The sequence below is a fragment of the Salarias fasciatus genome, chromosome 19, assembly GCF_902148845.1.
Source record: "Salarias fasciatus chromosome 19, fSalaFa1.1, whole genome shotgun sequence".
Lineage (NCBI taxonomy): Eukaryota > Metazoa > Chordata > Actinopteri > Blenniiformes > Blenniidae > Salarias > Salarias fasciatus.
The window spans coordinates 973,181-993,566 of record NC_043763.1 but is presented as its reverse complement, the minus strand read 5'-3'; the positions used below and the strand labels follow the sequence as shown (position 1 = coordinate 993,566).

Genomic DNA, 20,386 nt, shown 5'->3' with positions numbered 1-20,386 from the left:
ACCTGTAGAGAACCGTCCCTTCTCTTGGAATAGAGATGACAGGGCGGTCTGTAGCCAGGTAATCCCAGACCAGAGGCTGATGTTTAGTCTTCTTCCAGATGTTAACCCTCACGTGACATTGTCTCTGTTCACTCCAGTCCTGCAGAAACATCCTTGTGTGGTTGTTTCGAACACAGAGTCTACAGCTGCAAACCAAAAATCCAGTGACGACAGCATTCTGCCAGACCTAGAAAAGACAACGTCTCTTCTTTTAGTCTGTAGCGGCAGATTAGACCACAGTTCAGGTCTTCCCGAGGACCAGGACCGGTTCTTCTCCTCCAGATCCTCTCCTCCAGAACGTGTCCAAGGAACGTCACTTTCAGCTGCAGCTGGGCTCAGGATGCTCGGCGGCCTCCCTCAGGGAGACGGTTCAGGAGTAGAACAGTGTCAGGCTCTTCAAGCTTCCTTCAACCTTTTGGTGCGAAAACATCAACCTCATACTGTATCAGAGTTCCACCTGACAGGTCCAGATCCAGATCCCCTCACTGCCGATGCACGAACTCCCAGACTAGAGACAAAGTCCTGGGCCAAATGTGAAACATTATTTACCTTTTTAGGTGAATGCAGGCAAATATTGCCTTTCAGGATCCAATCTGAGTGAAAATAATGCAGCAGACAGGTCAGACAGGTCAACGACTGGATAGCAGCATGAGTCAGAGGTCCAAAAGACAAAATGATTTTAAAATCAGTAGATTTTGAAGTAGCAGATAGTACAGTTCAGTTGATTTCTATAAAATCTTGGAAAAATGTCCACCCATCAGGTCCTCCTCTTCTTGGTGTAGAAAGAGTCGGTACTAAACATCACTGAATCATTCAATGACTTCATAAAACATTCAATACCTCCCATGACTTCTGGACAAACATTCTATTGTCTATCTGTATCAGTTAGACATTTAGCTCCAGTGTGATTCTGTGAGGTTTAGTCGATGCTAAATCTGAGTAATCTCTTTATAGTTAGTCCACAAATTCTCCAACTAAATCAAATAAAGGTGCAAATGTAATTCATTTCAGTAGATTTCAAAGTTAGGAATGTAGATTCATAGACAGTAACAAATTCTTGTAGCACAGTCATGTAAAAACATTGTCATGCTAGTTTTGTTATGTCGAAGGGGAAGGTCGAGATAAACCTGTTGCTTCTGTCTCCCCCTTCCCTCAGTTTGAAAACCCGGAGTGTGACCTCCAAGTTATTTCATTGAAACTGTATTGAAACAAATTCATTTAATTAATTCACTTTAATTCTTCACCCATCTGAGCAATTGGTCGATAATTAAAACCATTTCACTAAAGCCCCACACCCTGTGTTCAGGTTACAGTGATGTGGGGGGGAAGTGACCATCATGGAGGCTTCCTGCTGCCTCTGGTTCAGTCTGATCAGGACTGTTCAGCCCATCGACCCACTGATATCTTCCTAGTGACTTATAAAACAAACAAAACACATAATTCATTCAAAAGCTAAAAAAGTAAGGAATTTAAAACTCTTTAAAGTCTAAACTCTCTTCCCCCCAGTGTGTGTGTTCTTGGCCTGACCTTGTCGCGGTCATGCTGCCTCATATTTTCCATCACGTAGCGGTACGCCGTTATCACGTCCGATGTTTTCACGTCGTAATCAAACCCACAGCCTCCACAGCCTCCTCCCAGCAGCCACCAGGAGCAGCCGTCTCCAAGAATGCGTCCACTGCTTTCGCAGTCACAACATCTCCCCTCCTGTATGGAAAGTCTCAGCAGAACAGAAGAACAGAGAATCACCACACATGTCATCATCATAGAAAAACCAATTTTCTCGCTAAAATCTGAGTTTCATCACTCCTGTGTGTGTGTGTGTGTGTGTGTGTATGTCTGCACTTCCCGCTGCTGACCGAGCTTCTCCCTCCCGGTTGGCTGGTGCAGTGCAGCTGGCCGTGAGGATCGGGGCTGTGGATCGGAGCGGCGAGTGCCTGTACAGGACTTTATAACAAAACAAACACTCAAAAGAGAAAAACATATTAGTATATTATCATATTTGTCTATCAAACAGTGTGACTGGTGGACCTTCGTCTCCATTCTCTCACTAGTGCTGATATTTTCTCTGGATTGTTTTCTGTTCAGGGTCCTCGGCTCCTCAGCAGTCTGATAAGGAGGAACCACTGAAAGAAGTGCTTTCTTCAGCTCACTTTGGAGGGTTTAAAATAGTGTGGAAATTTTGTCAAAGAAAATAGACTGCCTCTCAAATTCAGCAAATTCAGGTTGTCTTTTCTCTTTAACACAATCATGAATAATCATCCTGAGAGTTTGTCCTCAGGGAACCATCCTCAAACCTGTCAATGACCCAAGCAGTGACCTCTGACCCTGCATGCAGCTGGCAGTCTTGGAGAAATCAGTTTTCTCTCAAACAGGCCTGAATCACATGCTCTACAGCATTATCCAGGAAACGGTTCACAGGTGGCTCTCCTGGCCTCTGCCCACCTACTGAAGATGGAACAGAAAAGAAACTTATTTTGACAAACTTCCAGAGGCAGAGGTTTCTGAAAATTTAGCACTGAAGTACAAATACTGCTACATTGATTAATGCTCAATGACCCGTAAAAGTACCAGTATCAGAAAATACTTATGAGTGCAAAGCATGTCTCTAGACAAACTGCTCAAAGTATTGTTACTTTTAACCAATGGATGTTTAGTGTTGTCAGTAGCAGACATCTTATTTGATTCATCTGATAAAATACTGCATTCAAAGTTTATTCCTCAGAGGAATAATGAAAAACTATGCCAAGACAGCTTGTCTTGTGACCAAATGTAGATATAAGCAGGAATCTATTTCTATTGTATTCCCTCTCTTTAGGAAAAGGTTACTGTTTTTCCTTTATTTTGGTTTAATCTGCAGTTGAATTTGATTTTTAGATAAATCAATTTTTAAGATTGCAGAGTGAATCTCTCTCAGAGAACCAATCATCAATCACATCATAGATTAATCAACCCATCGTGATCAGACAGGCTATTAGATTCAATGATTTGAATATAAATTCAAATTTTGGGTGTCCTCAGTAGACTTCAGGTTAAAAATAGTGCAGTAGATTACATGTTCAACAAGCAACTTTGTTGACTCGTTGATGGATTCCTTATCTTAAACATGTAAAAAACAGGAAACAAAACAAACAGGTTGAAAACCTTCCCTTTGGTTAAAACCCTGCTTATTTTTCTTAACTTCCTGTTCTTCCTCCCTGTTCATCAAACCCTTCATCTCTTCACTTCACTCTGCCGCTCTCTCTCTGCCTCTCTCTCTCTCTCTGCCTGTCTTTCTCTCTGCCCTGTCTCTCTCTCTGTCTCTCTCTCTCTCACCCTGCCTGTCTCTCTGTTCTGTCTCTCTCTACCTGCTCTGCCTCTCTCCCTCTCTGTCTCTCTCTCTGTCTCTCTCTACCTGCTCTGCCTCTCTCTCTCTCTCTCTCTGTCTCTCTGTTCTGTCTCTCTCTCTCTCTCTCTGTCTCTCTGTTCTGTCTCTCTCTCTCTCTCTGTCTCTCTCACCCTGCCTGTCTCTCTGTTCTGTCTCTCTCTACCTGCTCTGCCTCTCTCCCTCTCTCTCTCTCTACCTCTTTCTCTCTCTCTCTGCCTGTCTCTCTCACTCTCTCTCTCTACCTCTTTCTCTCTCTCTCTGCCTGTCTCTCTCTCTTCAGCATTTCTATCCTCACACTTCTCTTCAACAACCGGTTTTGTGGCACGAGTGAGGAGTCTCAATCAGTGTTTTACACAGAACCAGCAAATCAAAACCACCATGCATTAAAGTAAACTTTAATTCTCTCGGTGTTCTCAGATCACTCGGTTGTCTGCGTAACCAGCCAGAAATCATCGCTCGGGCCGTAGATTGTGACTCTTCTAAAAATTCCAATATCTTGGTCCTGCCGACCACCCCGACCGGCGTGAACTTATCGAATAGTTGCTGAAAACTTTCAACGGGATCAGACCACGCCGTGCTGTTCTACTTCCTGTCTCTTCTTTTCCTATGTTTAACACTTTGGTGTTTACCAAACGGTTAGCACAAACAATAACTGCAAACAAAACAGCAAAACAAACAGCAACACATGTCCTCTACAAACCTAAACAACCTCCCAGCATCATGACCTTCTTCTTTATTTACCCCCTTTTCTTTTAACATGAAAGAGAGAGTCAGAGTCGTGAGGTGTGACCTGCAGAATCACACTCACCCAGTTTTCAACAAGCTTCACCAGTAGAAACTTCCACACGCGACGCCACCCACAGTTGCAACAGTGCAGGTCAGCCCGTTAGGGAAATCATCAACCCTTCTGTTACATGCACCAGGCCCGCCCTGGTGAAGAGGCCATCCCATAATACCCCCCAAGCTCTGCGGTGCGTCAATCTCGGATCGAATCCAATCCGAGTGAAAACAAAGTCGCTTCAGGGACTCAGCCCTTCCACGCCAGAGGCCCCCAGGGCCGTCCAGACTCCAAGTCTAGAAACTCTTCCTAAGCTCTCTCAGCCACAGTTCCAAGTTAGAATTAAATTATTATTACAACCCAATTGTTACTAATCATTAGCAATTGATTGATAAGAATCAATCAAAAATTTAGGGACATCTTTGGCTCTTTATGTTTAGAAATTTGCTTTAACAATTCCAATCAACCATGAAATAGTTCTTTTATCTAGTCAAACATCCCCACAGGTAAGGCATTACTTCCTGAGTTAAATATTTAACAGAGGAAACATTTGCACTCACCTCGTTTATGTTGTATTTAGATCCCGGACGAGCCCCCAAACTGTTGTGGAATTTTTGGTGAATCAGAGCCAAAGATGACGAGTCAAGGTGTTGACGCTGCACAAGGAGGATTTATTGAGGATTGCAGAGGAAGCACACACAGATCAGCTGATTGAGAGCAAGGCTGTTGCTCCGAGGAGAATCCAACCCGACTCTGGCATGACTTCCGGCCATGCCAGGTCATATAGCTAGATCTCACGAGACTAGCAGACGCTGTTTCCAAGTGACTTCAGACAAAACAGAGCGGCCTTCACACTGTGTTCCTGAGAACTTTGAAAACAAAGCATTATTCCATATCACTGTCGAGCCAATTTTTAAATCCCAATTTTGAAACACATATTAAAAAGAAATTTTTCGCCAGAACTGAATTTTGTGCAAAATTTGGTGAGTTTTTGAGCATGTTTAGGGGGTCAAATTCCAGTTTAAAGAGCAGAAGAAGAAGAAGAAGAAGAAGAAGAAGAAGAAGAAGAAGAAGAAGAAGAAGAAAGAAAGAAAGAATAATATTTTTTGCAAAAACAATATGCGATTTTTTTTTCCGCCGTTATTTCGCCCACATATAATATGTGGGCAAAATAACGGCAAAAATATATAATATATTTTTGGAAAGGTCTCGACAAGCCCGACACGTCTGTGAGGTGTTTGAGAGTGTGAATGTCTGTGGTCGAGCGCTAGGCGCTCCACAATTCATTTTTGTGTGTGAGAGTGTGTGTGTCTTTTTGTGTTTCTACATGTGTGTGTGAGTGCATGTCGGTGTGTGTGTGTCTGGACATGCTGGCCCTTCTCTCTGGTCAAGTGCTGCGCGCTCGACTCGTCATTTTTGCACGTTTGAGTTTGTGAAAGGCCGTTGGACTGGTCGTTGTCAGTGTTGCAGACAATAGGCCCTTCGCTCTTGGCTGGTCAGGGGCTCGGGCCTAAAAATATACTGTCAACACAGAAAAGCACAGTTGTGTGTGGGCTTGCAGTTTTTTTCGATTACTAAACACAAAAAGCTCAAATTTGGCACAATTTTCACAATTGCACCCATTCTGTACTGTAAATGTAAAGGACTGTAACAGTCAGCTGTACATATTACAGTAATGTGGAAGTTCTTTGACCCTGACACTGTTCCTCTCAAACGGGAGCCTGTACAGTCGCCTCATGGTCATGTTGTGCTTTACCCAGATGCGTCTGATCGTGGAAACGCTTACTCGATCTGTGTTGTTGAATACGTGCCGATCTGCAGGAATGTGTTGCTGTAGCTGGTGCAGACACACTGCATCGTTTGCTCTGACTGGGTTCACTATGGACAGGTCCTGCTGTTGGGTGGACAGGCGCTGGCGCCCCCCCAGGAGGTCTTCTAGCCATTCTGGAGAAAAATGCAACCACAAATAGTTACTGTTTGCTTGGTTTTTACAGTACTGTGTATACTGTACTGAACTGTATTTACCATGCACAGTACTGAAACATCTCCACACGTTATCACGGAATGTTTCACAAAGCAGCCACTTTAGTTTGAAAGAGAGCGTTAGCCACCCTGCAGTGCAGCACATGTGACACGGTAACGTGATACGGTACAGTACTGTAAATACTCTAGTTACAGTCTGAGTAGAGTAGAGAGTTGAAGACATACCTGTTGTCCAGTCAGAATGTCCTGATTATGGATGAAAGTGTGAAACGGCTCAGATCAGGCTGGACTCTCTGCCAGCTTCCCTCACAGTCGGACCATGTCTAGGACCTGGTCCACCAACGCTGCTCTTGTGTCATTAGAAGTAACGTCCCTCGCTCGGCCTCTTGGACCACGTCCTCCTCTCTCTCTCTGTCCTCCTCTTCCTCTGCCTCTCGCTCTCCCTGCCTCCATGCTTGCAGAGTTCTCCAAATGGCTTAACGGAGGCCTTTTTGTAGCGGCTGATTGGTGTTCAGTTTTGCAAGGAAGTGTTTTCAGGCACACGCCTCAGTGTTTTCAGTTAGGAGATGTGAGTTGTATTTGGAATAGATGTGTTTTCCCAGTGGTACCTTGAGATTTCATTTTTGAACTAAGTGTCTTACGTATGAAATAGTGTGTAGTGTGCAGGAGCAAGTGTGTTGCAGAATTGCACCTAAAGTGCAAAGCAGCGCTTTTGTTTAGGGTGTGGTTACACTTCGTTTAAGGTACAGGAACAACAACTTCGTTATGTTACTTTGGTTTGAGCATGTGTCTATAGTGTTCAAGCAATGGGTAAAAACTGTAATCCCAGAGAGTCAAACTACCAACCCAACAGCTGTCATCTGTGGTCTGGCATTAAAATGACACTATTTTGAAAAGTCACTGTCACATTTGATCTTTTTCAGGGTTTTTGTAAAAACCATTTTTCTTAGAAACTCGTCCTGGAGATCTTCTTGGTTTTAGATCACTGGTCCGGTCCGGTCCGGTCCGGTTCAGTCCAGTCCGGTCTGGGCCGTAATAAAAGAGTCTGTCATTAGAAGTTTTGCTGGCGGGTTGTGAGTTCCTCCTGTCCCCCATCTCAGTCCTCACATGTAGAGACATCCAGACCTTGAGGACCTGAGGACCATGTGGCCCAGGGGGACGGGTCGTCCCTCCAGCAGGCTCTGAAAGCTCCCGGGCAGTTAGTGAAGGTCTCCTTCAGGGCTCCGTCCCCCCGTGAGCAGGGACCCCTGAAGGCCGAGGACCAGGAGGGACCAAAGGGTCAAGGTCATCATACATGTCTCCAGGATCTGCTTCAGGTCCAAACAACGTCTTCACGCCGTCACGCCGCGCTCAGCCTTTGATATAGCGATCTGACAGACCTGGACACTCGGGACGGGAAAAGGTCAGAACATTAAAGGTGACCAAAGGTCAAACAGAGAAATCCTTTCATGAAGGAAATGTGCAGTCGCCACGGGAGAGCCAATTAATCCTTCGATTTTTAAAAAACACCCATTGGCGCGCACACACACACACACACACACACACACACACACACACACACACACAGAGCTCTGCTGATTAAAGGTCATTACTGTAATCATTCTGTGTAAATACCTGCAGAACAAACTTCTCTGACTTGAACATGGATTTTCTCAGTGTCTCTACCGTAAAACACCAAATAATGGCCGGGGCGTTTATTTGTTTCGTCATGAACACACCCAGGCGTTTATTTGGGACCAGGCTTTTATTTGGGACAGACGTTTAAATCACAGAAACCCTGCTTGGCAAAAATATACCATGAATACCAGTAAGAAACTAAAGGAACATAAAATGTATACTGGTATATAAGGTTAGTATTACAAAGACAAATTATGAAGAATAATGGCCAAATTCTGGATATACTTCAGCAACAAGTCAAATAAACATGGCACATATCAGCAAATGTCCATTAAAAACAAAACAAAAAATAACAACAGCAACCTGAGTGTGGTAAGTCAACGCAGAACAGCCTGCTGTCAGACCAAGTCCATATCATCCTCTCAAACCTCTCCTGATCACCCTCGTCACTTTCTGCGCCCTCCTCTTCCTCCTCATCATCATCCTCAACTACCAGTTCATTGTTGAACTCTTCCTCCTCATCTTCCTCCTGCTGCTCGGCCTCTTCGCCTTCCTCCTCCTGTTCTCCTCTGCCCTGAGCCAGCATCTCTCTCCCTGCTGCGCATGGCTCTCCGTCTTCGAAACAGTGAATCAGGTGGTCCTCACTGCCGTCAGCCGCCACCGTCAGGCCACACACCTTTAAGCACAACACCGGTATTCCACAAATTAATATATTACACCCCACAGACTAATAATAAAAATATCTCAATCTCTCTCTCACACAGAAACTCTATCTCTGTCTCTGTCTCTCTCTCTCTCTCTCTCTCACACACACACACACACACACACACACACACACACACACACACACACACACATACCTTGAAGGATTTTTTCACCATCCCGTATCCAACTCCTCCCAAGCTTTAAGCACCCAGGTGACCAGTAAGCGCTGAGCTGGGGCTCTCAGGCTTCCTCCAGCGGTGTCGGTCTGATCCGCATCACCGGCCATCCAGGTGTCGCAGGATTCATGCAGGCTGCTTTTGAATGGCTGATTCCAAACAATGTCGGGTGCCTGGATATATTTTGTGCATCCTCCCGGTATCACAGCTGTAGTCATGTTGTAGCCCTGCTGGAGCTGTCTTTTGGTGGCCTGGCTGATGTGGCATCGGTACGAATCCCAGACGAGGAGACGCGGGCCAAAGTTGAATTTCCCCACAACTTTCCGCAGCCAGTCTGCAGTCAGGTCGTCGTTCATCCAGCCGTTCTTAGAGGAAGCTATCACCACTCCACTCATGTTTTGCATTGCCTTAACTTCCCTGATGCCTCCTTTGAAAACCACGTCGGGCTTCAGCTTCGTCCCGTCTGATTTCGCGGCCAGCACCACGGTCAAGTGGCTCTTCTCGGGGCCGGTAGTTTTCAGCGGTACGCTGCGCATGCCTCGCGTCTCCACAGTAGTTGACCCGACCATGTCAAACCATACCGCAGTTTCATCCATCGCTATGATCTATGATGCCTTTCTCCGGTGTCTTCATTGTTTCAGTCATCCACGATGAAAATCGTACAAACTTCACCAGCTTCTCGGTGAATTCCTTGGCGTCTTTCTGAGCTACAGTTGTGCGTCTTCTGCAAGTGAAGTTGTTGCGGTGAAGGAAACGGTCCAGCCATCCAGCACTAGCAGAAAACCTCTCGTCACTGCTGTCGCTCACGGTGGTGAAAATCTCTTTAGCCTTCGCCCTGATCATTTTTCGGGTCACTCTCTCATGGCGTAAACGTTTACCAATGACCCATTCCCACATGTTTACCTCCAGCTCCTCGCTAGCTGTCTTTCTTCCGCCACCACGCAGCCTGGCCCTTTTGCTATCCACCTCAGAAAGACGCTGGAGCGCAGTTTTATTTTTTCGCCACTCCCTCACTCTTTTGGGGTCAACAGAGAAGTGTCTTGCTGCTGCTTCTCCCGAGTTTTGTTCAGCATAGTTGACGACAGCCAGTTTGAATTTGAGGTCATATTTTTTATTTCTACACTGAACGGAGCCATGTTGGTTGATCATTGGCAATGTCATGTGACTGGCGCCCTCTGTGTTTTATTGATCATTATCGTGGTGGTAGTGTGGAGCTCTGCAGCTGGTGCTGGGTGGCTGTGGTCTCATGTTCAGGCTTGGGTGAATGTTTTGGTTGTAACGTCGGTTTCATGTGTATGTTTGAAGGTTTAAAGATAATTGTGTTTTGTGCAATGTGTATATTTGTTTATTGTGTAAGTTTCTGTTTATTAATATGTGCATTTGTATGTTTTCAGCTCTCACGTTTGGGGTTTGGGTGTTAAAGTGAATAAACCCTGAGCATTAAGAAGGAACAGTTGTGCTGTCCTCGTTTCCATCATGCCGAGGGAGGTACAAGTCTGGACGTGGACAACGTGACAACACCTGGCGACGGCGGTCCTGGGTATTCGGGATGATGGAGATCAAGGGTTCCTGTAGACCAGACGGGTCTGCAGAAAACACATGATGTGAATTCACAAGACTGGAGCAGTGTACTTATTAACAGAGGTGGGACCAAGTCCTTGTTTTGCAAGTCAAAGTCGAGTCTCAAGTCGTTGCACTCGAGTCCCGAGTCGAGTCCCGAGTCCTGACAATCAAGTCCTGAGTCGAGTCCCAAGTCAAGACAGTCGAGTCCCGAGTCGAGTCCAAGTCCTAAACTTTTTTCCTCGAGTCCTAAACAAGTCATTAAAAAAAAAAAAACTGGGGAGGCACTGTTAAGGAAATTTTGGACTGAGATATCGATACTCTTTTTGAGAAGCGAGCTTGTAGATTGGGTATTTTCACCATATCTGTCAAACACAGCATAAAGGTGCTGTGCTCCACCTGCCCCCAATGACCAGTCACCACTGCTTTTGAGAAGTGCTTGAGATGATGACTATAACTGATTTTACTTTTGGTGTGGCTGCCTTCAGATGCTTAGAGAATTATTTCACATTGTAGGTGATTGTCATGTTTTTAATAAAATCCTCTGGCCTCAAACTTTTATGAGTTACAAACCCAACAATGCTGAACTTCATGTTGAAATCAGCTACATGTCAGATACATCAGCTACTTGTCAACTGGATTTACAGCTCAGAGACAACACAGAAACAAACCACTGAACTCTATTCATCACAAATAGGAAGGAGGTTAAAGCATTTCCAGAATAAAAGAATAAACCTCAGGTCACTGGAGGATAGTTGGAGTTACATTAGAACACATGCTGTTACCAGAACATTATATCTGTGACTGGACCAATCTTTGCTTCAAGCCTAACTATCCCGTTTCCTCTCAAATCGAACATTTTACACAAAGCAACTCCAGGAGTAAATGGAACATTTACAAAAACACAGTCAGGCAGCCCACAACAGAAACACCAATGATCAGTCTGTCTGATGACTCTGTCAACTTTGTCACAAAAACCTGGTGAATCAGCAGAGGAACAACATGAAGCCTTATTGTCTTACCTTTGTTGCTGGGAGGTTGGAACCATTTATTGTCATCATTATTATTATTATTATTAGCTTTAATTATTGGAGCAAAACTCTGCCATGAGTGGATATTCCAGGTTATGGTATGACTTCTTCCTCTTCTGCTCTCTGCTGTTTCATGGAAGGTTTGATTCTGCTGTGCTGCGTTCACTGCCTCCTGCACAACCTGCGTACGGCCAGTCATTCTGTTTCCTTCTTTCATTTATAAAATCTGAGGAAAGACCTAATCACAAATCAACATTTCAAAAAGAAAAGCAACCGACATCAGAGGAGGCGGTCTGTTAATCCACAGAATCACCATCAGACGTCCTCAGATAGCTTTAGACTGATCAAGCTAATGAACCAGATCTACACATACTGACATGTCTCTGCCCTGGTAAAGATGCTCTGCCACCATTAAAGAAATATATTAAAATACTAACTGCACCATCGACACAACATTACTGAACATCCAAGGTGTGTTAGACACAGAGAACCATCAGTCTCAGGAGTGTTTTCCATTATTTTATTTGTCCAGGAGCAGAGTTCAACAGAAATGAACAAAGCTGACAGAACTGGTGACTGAAGAGGTGACGTCTGCACAAAGAAAGAAACAAACAAACAAACAATAAAATAATAGTCCGGTTATCTCCCAGGTTACAGATTACTAGTTACAATGGAAGTGCAAAGTGTACTTATTTGATCAGGAGATCCTGGTTCTTGCTGGAGGTCCCAGTGGAGACCCTGGTCAGACCCTGGCTCGGCTCCTGCTGGTGGTTCAGTGTCGTCTAGAGAAGCAGAGAGCAGCCTCAGTTCTCAACGGCGTCTGAAAACGAGGCTCTGCTCCACGATGTCCCAGGAGAGGCTCAGCAGTCGGCCTGGTCACAATCTTCCTGTGAAATGTATTGTGTGTGTTGTTATTGTCTTCTAATGTGGTGTAGGCTAGTGTTTGAATGCATTTGAGAGTGTGTTTGGACAGCCAATGGCTTACTGAAACAACAACATGCATTTATTTCTGCATGTTTCATTGATCATCTTTGCCAAGACGATTTGATGTAAGGTTTTTTGTAGGAAAAAGGGCGTTATATCTGGTCAAAACAAGATTGTTTGAATTTTAGGAGCTTCATTTTCAAAGGAAATCAGAAATATATTGAAATACTGTGATGTTTTTTGATAATGGATGTGATTACTTTTATTTTGCAGGTTGTTTCGTGCAAATTCGAGCTGTGGGGGCCGAGCTGTGTTCCGCGAAGCTGGAAGCTCAACTCGTTATATATTTCTCTATTTCAGCTGATTTTTGACTTAATGGAGACTTATTTTTTTAAATAAGCACAATATAAGCCAAGGCCATGTCTAAAATATATCTATTATGGTATTGGATCAGTTTCTGACCAAAAATAGCATCAGCAATATACTATCTATGAAGTTACAAAGGCTGAACTAATACAGTATCTCGATGTCCAGAATTTCCGGTAGTGTCCGTACTCCTATCCAGTTCCTCATTCCTACTATGTATTTGGCTTGAGCTGAATGTTCTATTTTATATACCTGGGTAGCACTATTTGAATGATGATATGTTGTGGATATAGTGCACACAATTAATATTACAACAGTTGCAAATGGGATCTGTTGTTTGCAATTGTAGTGTCCGTACCCCATGTAGTGTCCATACCCTCGCATTTTGTTATTCCACTTAGAAGTTGAAATTCTTGATATTATTGGAACATGTGAGCATGTTGAAAAGGGGTGTATTTATCTACAACTCTCAAGACAACATATTTGCCTAAAAGTACATCTTTTACCCACAGAAAACTAACGCAGAGAATCGAAGCAAGGACTTTGAATTCCAAAATTCCTCTTTTTGAATAACTCGCATAATGCTACGGGAAAATTCTCATTTGGTAAATTTGGTAATGGTAATTGCCAGATAATTTAAACAACAATTTCAGTGACTTTATGTTATTTCACTGCACTACCAGTTAGAGGTCGACCGATTCATCGGATTGGCCGATTCATCGGCCCGATAGGACGTTTTACAAACTTCTGAGTGTCAAGATTTCAGAAATAATGCAGTTGTTGTTGTTCATTTGATACAAATCAGTTAAGAAACATAAATTTCAGCAATCCAGCAATGTGCAAATTGTATGTGCAGACATTTATATTAAGTTTGCAGAAAAGATAATTTATTTTCCACATATTTCATCACATTTGCACGTTATAGAGTCTTTTGTGGTCATTTGATGGGCAATAAAGCAGAGTTCTGTTCATATATTTTACTAAATTAAACAAACAACTGAGTTTATTAAGTTGTAGTGATGCTCTTCATCTGTTTTAAGTCTTGTTATGCTATCCAAGTCATGATAATGTAGAGTCCATACCCCATTTTACCTCAACATCTTTAACTGATCACCATTTTACTACCAAATAAGATTACTGGATGAATTTTTTTGCATCTGATTGCTCGAAAACTGTAGTATAGTGAAAATAAAAATTGGCACAGTTTGTTGAGGCTGAATTTTTTAGTCTGCTGTCCACCTGGAGTCAATGTTGATTGTGACCAGGCCGAGTGTGACTGTCTGCCATGTCCATAGAGACAAGCTGGGAGGACGGACAAGGAGGACAGATGTCATGTCTTCATTAGTGCTTCAGAACGGCAGGACAATGTTTTTGGGCACTTTTAAAAATGATGATGTTACCTTGTAGCCTACATATCTGGACCTGTAGGACTTCCAGTCCTCACAGCTGCAGTTCTGTTGGGGACAAAAGACAGTGTCTGAGTATGTTCAGCTCTGTTTTCTATGTTCAGTGTTAAATGTCCAGTGAGATTTGAACCAAGGGTCAGATTAAAAAAAAAAAAGAAGTGTGCACATTTAAACCTATCTTAAAATAAATTGTGTTTCCTTAATGAAATAAAGCATCTTTGATGCATTCTTCTTCATTACAGTTCAAATATAAAAATATGAAATTCGTCCCTATTCACATCTTTCAACAAAACTCGCATTTCTTTTTAATCAAAAGCCACAGGTCCCCCGGGGACGAAAAGTATATTGATGATGAACATTAGCTGAGACTAGAATGAGGCCAAACAGCCTCAAAATGTTGCTGTTAGCATGTTGAGAGTAAAGTTCTTCAGGGCATATCCACATTTCAAAACAGACTACCGCCTCTTGCATAAAGTCTATAACATGGGATAATCACAGGGTTAAATTAGCAACCAAGTTTTCAAACTCACCACAGGTGCTGCAGAAGAAAGAGCTGCTCTGTGCGGAGCTTCCACTGGAACAGACGCACATTTAGAACAGCCGCACTTTTTGTTTTGTTTTTTTAATCCTCTGAACGTCTGTTTGCGTCTCTGATGCTAGCGGACGATGCGTTCAGGAGCATCGGAATGTTATATACTACTGAAAATAATCAGGGTTAAAATGGCTTCACGTGAAGGACTTGTTTGTGGTGGAGAAAAAAACATCCCTGGCAAAAGTCTCCCCTAAACTGACGCCTATGCGCGCATTCCAGGCGGGCAGTGTTGAAACCAGTTTATTATAAACAATCGTGGCCGACCTGTTGTGTTGTTTGGAATGCGCCTGGAATGCGCGGGTGCTGAAAACGAGCGCTCCCGTCAATGCGGAAGTGAACGAACTCCGCCCGTTGCACGTGGTCTAGGCGACACGAAACAAGCGCTCCCGCCGCAGGCGCACCTCGCCACTGCGATCCCATGAAATGAAGCGATAAAAAATAAAAATGATTCATACATCGCACTTTTAAAATGACTATTATGACTTGACGTGACTCGTCGAGTCAAAGGATTCGAGTCGAGTCCAAGTCTAGAGTCACTGAGCTTAGAGTCCAAGCAAGTCCAAGTCTTTTTTTGATTTTATCAAGTCGAGTCAAAAAGTCATAAAATCGTGACTCGAGTCCGAGTCGAGTCCGAGTCTCGAGTCCAAGTATCCCATCTCTGCTTATTAATGTTGATTTATAGTGATTGTTTAGCAATGTTATTTGTATTTTGTTTTTTGCAAAAGAAATCTGTTCTGTTTCTTAAAAAAAAAAAAAGAAAAGGTGCCTGACTGCTAAAAATGTGCACTGTTTTGTAAATTGTTTTATAAGAAGTTGAACTCCATTTGATTAAAATGTTTATCTTTGGCAGCTCTCTTGTTTTTGCATGTCTGTCACAGTGAGGTGTTCGTAGTGAGGAAGTGTAATAATAATGCGTTCATCTTAATGTAATGTGATGGCTGGTGATGGTGGTTTTGATGGAAACTCTGATCTCCTGACAGATACAGTGTGCTGTTCAGAGACTGTATCACAGACACTGATGGGGTTTGCTGCATTTTTGGTGCAAGTTTGTGGGGTAATGTGAAAGTTTCCGAGTAACGGGCTAAATACTGAGTAATTACCAGGTAATAACATGGAAACAGATCTCACTTCCTTTTACAGTACAAATCCACTTTAATAACTATGTAATTTCCAAGTAAATATTTTTCTATTTACTGGGTAATAAATGAGTAATTACCAGGTAATAACATGGAAACAGACCTCACTTCCTTTTACAGTACAAATCCACTTTAATAACTATGTAATTTCGAGGTAGGTATTTTTGCAGTTCCTGGGTAACGAATAAGTAGTTACCAGGTAATAGTGTGGAAACAGGCCTCACTTCCTTTTGCAGTAGTCTACAGTTCAACCGTAATTACCAGGTAAATGTTGTAGTTACTGGGAAATACTAAGAAGTTACCAGGTAAGTAGTAAAAAACACTTGACTAATAGGGAAATACATAGCGTACACACCTAGCAGTACCTAGTAATACCTAGTAAAAAGTCTACATTTCCCAATGATTACATGGTAATTACTTAGCAATTACTTAGTAAGTACTTGGCAATTTCCGACATAGTTGCTATATACATTATAATTACCCAGTAATTAATACTTACTACCAGGTAGTTACTTGGTATTTGCCTGGAATTGGCTTGGTAATTACTCTAAAAGTACTAGGTAATTAGCAACATAGTTACCCTGTAATTACATGGTAATTTTACAGTAACTTCTCCTTATTACATGGTACTTACCCTGCAATTACCATGTTAATACATGGTAATTACCGTACTGTAAAAGGAAGCGTTACCGATTTTATTATCTTGGTGCTAGATTTTTTTGTTCCCATTTACTGCACTGTTAAGTGAGATTGTTCTTATATTTTTCTATGTTTATATTATTTAATTTGCATTGCTGTTTGCTTGGTTTGTTAATAAAATGTTAAACTATTCTATAGTTCTAGTTTTCAGTGCAGATGCTTTAAAACGGGTTGAAAAACAATATAACATATCGTGATTATAATCGAGATTGAATGATATGAAGAAAAAAAATCGTGATCATTTTTTTTGCCATATCGCCCAGCCCTACACCAAACTGTCCAATTGTGAACAAAGTCCAGCCTCTCTGCCTTGGCCCCGCCCAGAAGAAGATGGAATAAAAGCTCTGTCTCATGAACGATCAGCATCCTATCGAAATACTTCGTATCTTTCCCTGTAAGGTCCAGCGCTGAGCGTTACATCTGGCTGTACTTAGAATAAACGGTAACAATCTGAGGTCAGCTGTTTTGGAATTTTTCATACCAAGCATAGAATCAAAGAACCGGGTGGAGACGGACGGACGGAGGCTCCAACAACTGGTGTGCTGGCATGACGAGGGCTCCAGCAGGCTCCAACACTTCACCGGGGGCCGGAGGGGGTCCAGACCCAGACCCAGATCCAGGTCCAGGTCCAGGTCCATTTCCTGATCCAGATACAGGTCATAATCTGGATCCAGGTCCAGATCCAGAAAGAAAGAAAGAAAGAAAGAAAGAAAGAAAGAAAGAAAGAAAGAAAGAAAGATAACGTAGTAAAGGGCAAAAGTAGGTAAATACGGAGGTGAAGATGTGAAATGTTTCTCTACCTAAACATTCTCCAACTGTACAACTTTATTTTTATATGTATTCTCACCAGTCTGAACAGCCTGCTGACACACACACACACACACACACACACACACACACACACACACGCAGCGCTCTTCCTTCAGGCAGTAGAGATCTTGAGCCAAACGCTGCCAGAACAGAAAGTCTTCCTGCTGTTGGAGTCGTTTCCTCTCAGAGTCAACCTGTGAAGAAACGGAGGGATGAAAGAGGAGTGTGTTTGGAAATCTGCAGCTAATGAGTCATTAAGTGAATCCACACCTGACCGGCAGCGCTCACACTGTACAGGAAACAGCCAGGAAAGAACCAGCTGAACCCTCTTTAGTGACACACACACACACACACACACACACACACACACACACACACACACACACACACTCATTGGAGGCCGGAGCGGGGACAAGCTGATCCTCTCAGAAACTCCTGTGTTCTCCATTCGGCTTGGTTCTGACCCCAGAACCCGGATAGAGAGCAGGGAGGAGGAGCCAGGAGGAGGAGGAGCCAGGAGGAGGAGGAGCCAGGAGGAGGAGCCAGGAGGAGGAGGAGCCAGGAGGAGGAGGAGCCAGGAGGAGGAGCCAGGAGGAGGAGCCAGGAGGAGGAGGAGCCAGGAGGAGGAGCCAGGAGCCAGAAGGAGGAGCCAGGGAAACGCCGCCATGCCTCACACCCACTTCCTCACATGGCAACCTCGATATCCGTCACCTCAAGGGTCACAGTTCATCATTCCAAACTCACAAAGTCTGACCTTCAGGAGACATTTCAAGGTTATAGAATTTGTGGAAATGGTTAAAACAGAGAAAATCCAGCGTATATCTAGATCTCTGGAAAACAGTCTTGTTGGTTGGATTCCAGCAGGAGGTCAGGGAGACGCCAGCCGGTGGACTCAGTCTGAGGGGGATGAGGGGAAGAAACAGGACGGAGGAGAGAAGGCGTCGTTATGACGGACCGGAGCCCAGAACGCTAACGGTGTCTGGATCTATCAGCCAAGGTCTGCAGAGGAGCCGAGCCCGGGGTGAGGCGCCTCTGGCCTTTCTGGCCTCCCTCTCTGTTTCCATGGTAACCGCAGTCCGCATCCCGTCGGTCGGACCGCAGTGTGTCCGCCGCGCTGCCGCTTCCTGGACGTCTGCTGGAAACACTGCACTTCTGGAGGAAATGTCAGCTGCCACTTCCTGTGAGAGCTCAGGAGATACGCACACGCACGCTCACATGACCTTTCACCCCCACTCCACCGAGCTGAGAGACGTTCCTTAAAAAACCAGAACGAGGCAGATGGAGACGGGAGAGCTCTGACCAGCTGCACTGCAGGGCGGAACCAGAAACCGCAGAGGGACGTTTGTTCTTGTCCCATTTGGTTAAAAACCAGCCTGATTTCATCAGAACCACCCGGACTCCAGCATCCCTCAGACCCCCGCTAAAACGTCGCTCTGCAGCCGGAACGTCGCTCTGCAGCCGGAACGATGCTCTGCTGCATCACAACCAAACTTCTGCCCCAAACTCAGACCAGCCTGCCTTACAGAGACTCTCCACGGGGGTCACAGAGACAGGAACTCCCTGCTCTGGAACCAAAGGTCAAAGGTCTGCCATGGAGGGAGCTAACCCGCGGGATGGCTCTTGTGGAGATCAGGTTCTGAGCTGGCCCCAGTTCTGTCCTGTGGTCCGGAGGGTCTGGATCTGGGGGTCTGGATCCGGGGGTCTGGATCTGGGGGTCTGGATCCGGGGGTCTGGATCCGGGGGTCTGGATCTGGGGGTCTGGATCCGGGGGTCTGGATCTGGGGGTCTGGATCCGGGGGTCTGGATCCGGGGGTCTGGATCTGGGGGTCTGGATCCGGGGGTCTGGGTCTGGGGGTCTGGATCCGGGGGTCTGGATCCGGGGGTCTGGATCTGGGGGTCTGGATCCGGGGGTCTGGGTCTGGGGGTCTGGATCCGGAGGTCTGGATCCGGGGGTCTGGATGTGGGGGTCTGGATCCGGGGGTCTGGGTCTGGGGGTCTGGATCCGGGGGTCTGGATCCGGGGGTCTGGATCCGGGGGTCTGGATCTGGGGGTCTGGGTCTGGGGGTCTGGATCTGGGGGTCTGGATCCGGGGGTCTGGGTCTGGGGGTCTGGATCCGGGGGTCTGGATCCGGGGGTCTGGATCTGGGCGTCCTCGGCTGACACATGAATACTCCTGCGACTCCCACACTGTGCCTATAGGGTGATCTGGGTGAATCTAACATGGCAATAAACTCAGTCCACATGGTTCTCACCACCTTGTGCATTGTGGAGAAAACTATCCTGCTAAATTGGAAATAATCTGAGCAACATTCAGGCCCCATCCACACGAAGCCAAAACGCTCATACGAGGGGGACCAAAAGTCCCCGGACTGTGGTTATAAAAAAAACCCAAGAATGATTTCAGACTTGTGGCCGTTACATGTGGCTATAGCGTAGCCTTCAGCATAGCTGTGAAACATTTCACCTCCCAAAGACACACAGGCAGCTCACAGGCAGTGTTTATCTTACTACAGTCCCCCCCTTCTTCGAAAAATGTGAAAATGGTCCGGCGCCTCTGAACCACGGAGCAGAAACAGTGCCAGGAGCTGAAAAGGCAAGAGGGAAGATCCTCCCTGCTGCGGCGCTCCGGGAGGCGGTCAGGCTGAAGCGGCGGCGCTGTGGGAGGGGGGGGGGGGGGGGGGGGGGGGGGGGACTGTTTTACCCACAGGGCTCTGCGCGAAACAGACGCGTTGCAGGCGTCAACACCTGAAGTTGGGAAAACTGAACTTTGGAAGCGTCATCCAATCACAGACGAGCACTCTGGGGAAGACGTCCCTCCTTGTGACGCACTTAAGCTCCTCCCACTCCCACCAATGAGCTGCCGTCGCGAGCGTTGCAAGCGTCGTGTGTAGATTTGAACACGCGTCGAATTCCACACTTGACATGCGTCAACTTTGAGGCGTCGTGACGCCTGTGAAGCTTGAAACGAGCCGGTGGAGCGCACCATTAGACTGATGTCTATCTGGATCAGGTCTCTCCTGATGCTCTGGTGTAATTTGACACCTGGATCCTCAGCTCCACGTCCCGCTTCAGTCCCAGCTGTGTCCTCCAGCTCAGCCTGCAGGACGTCCTCTGGCATGTCTTCATGCAGGAGCAGCAGCCGCTCGTCTGGAGCGTCCACACTAACTGAAGACCGTCGTGTCTTCTCTCTGCCTTCTCCT

At 45.2% G+C, this 20,386-nt stretch overlaps 1 protein-coding gene across 1 annotated transcript; it reads right to left on the bottom strand.

Annotated features, from left to right (window-relative positions):
- Nucleotides 1–18,787: 18,787 nt before the first annotated feature.
- Nucleotides 18,788–19,351, bottom strand: LOC115407069 (extensin-like). The gene has a single exon (XM_030117427.1). The coding sequence runs from the start codon at nt 19,349–19,351 to the stop codon at nt 18,788–18,790; it is 564 nt and encodes a 187-aa protein (XP_029973287.1).
- Between the last annotated feature and the right edge of the window lie 1,035 nt (nt 19,352–20,386).

Coding starts and splice junctions, on each gene's coding strand:
- LOC115407069 (XM_030117427.1), bottom strand. CDS start 19,351: ATGTGTCAGCCGAGGACGCCCAGATCCAGACCCCCGGATCCAGACCCC.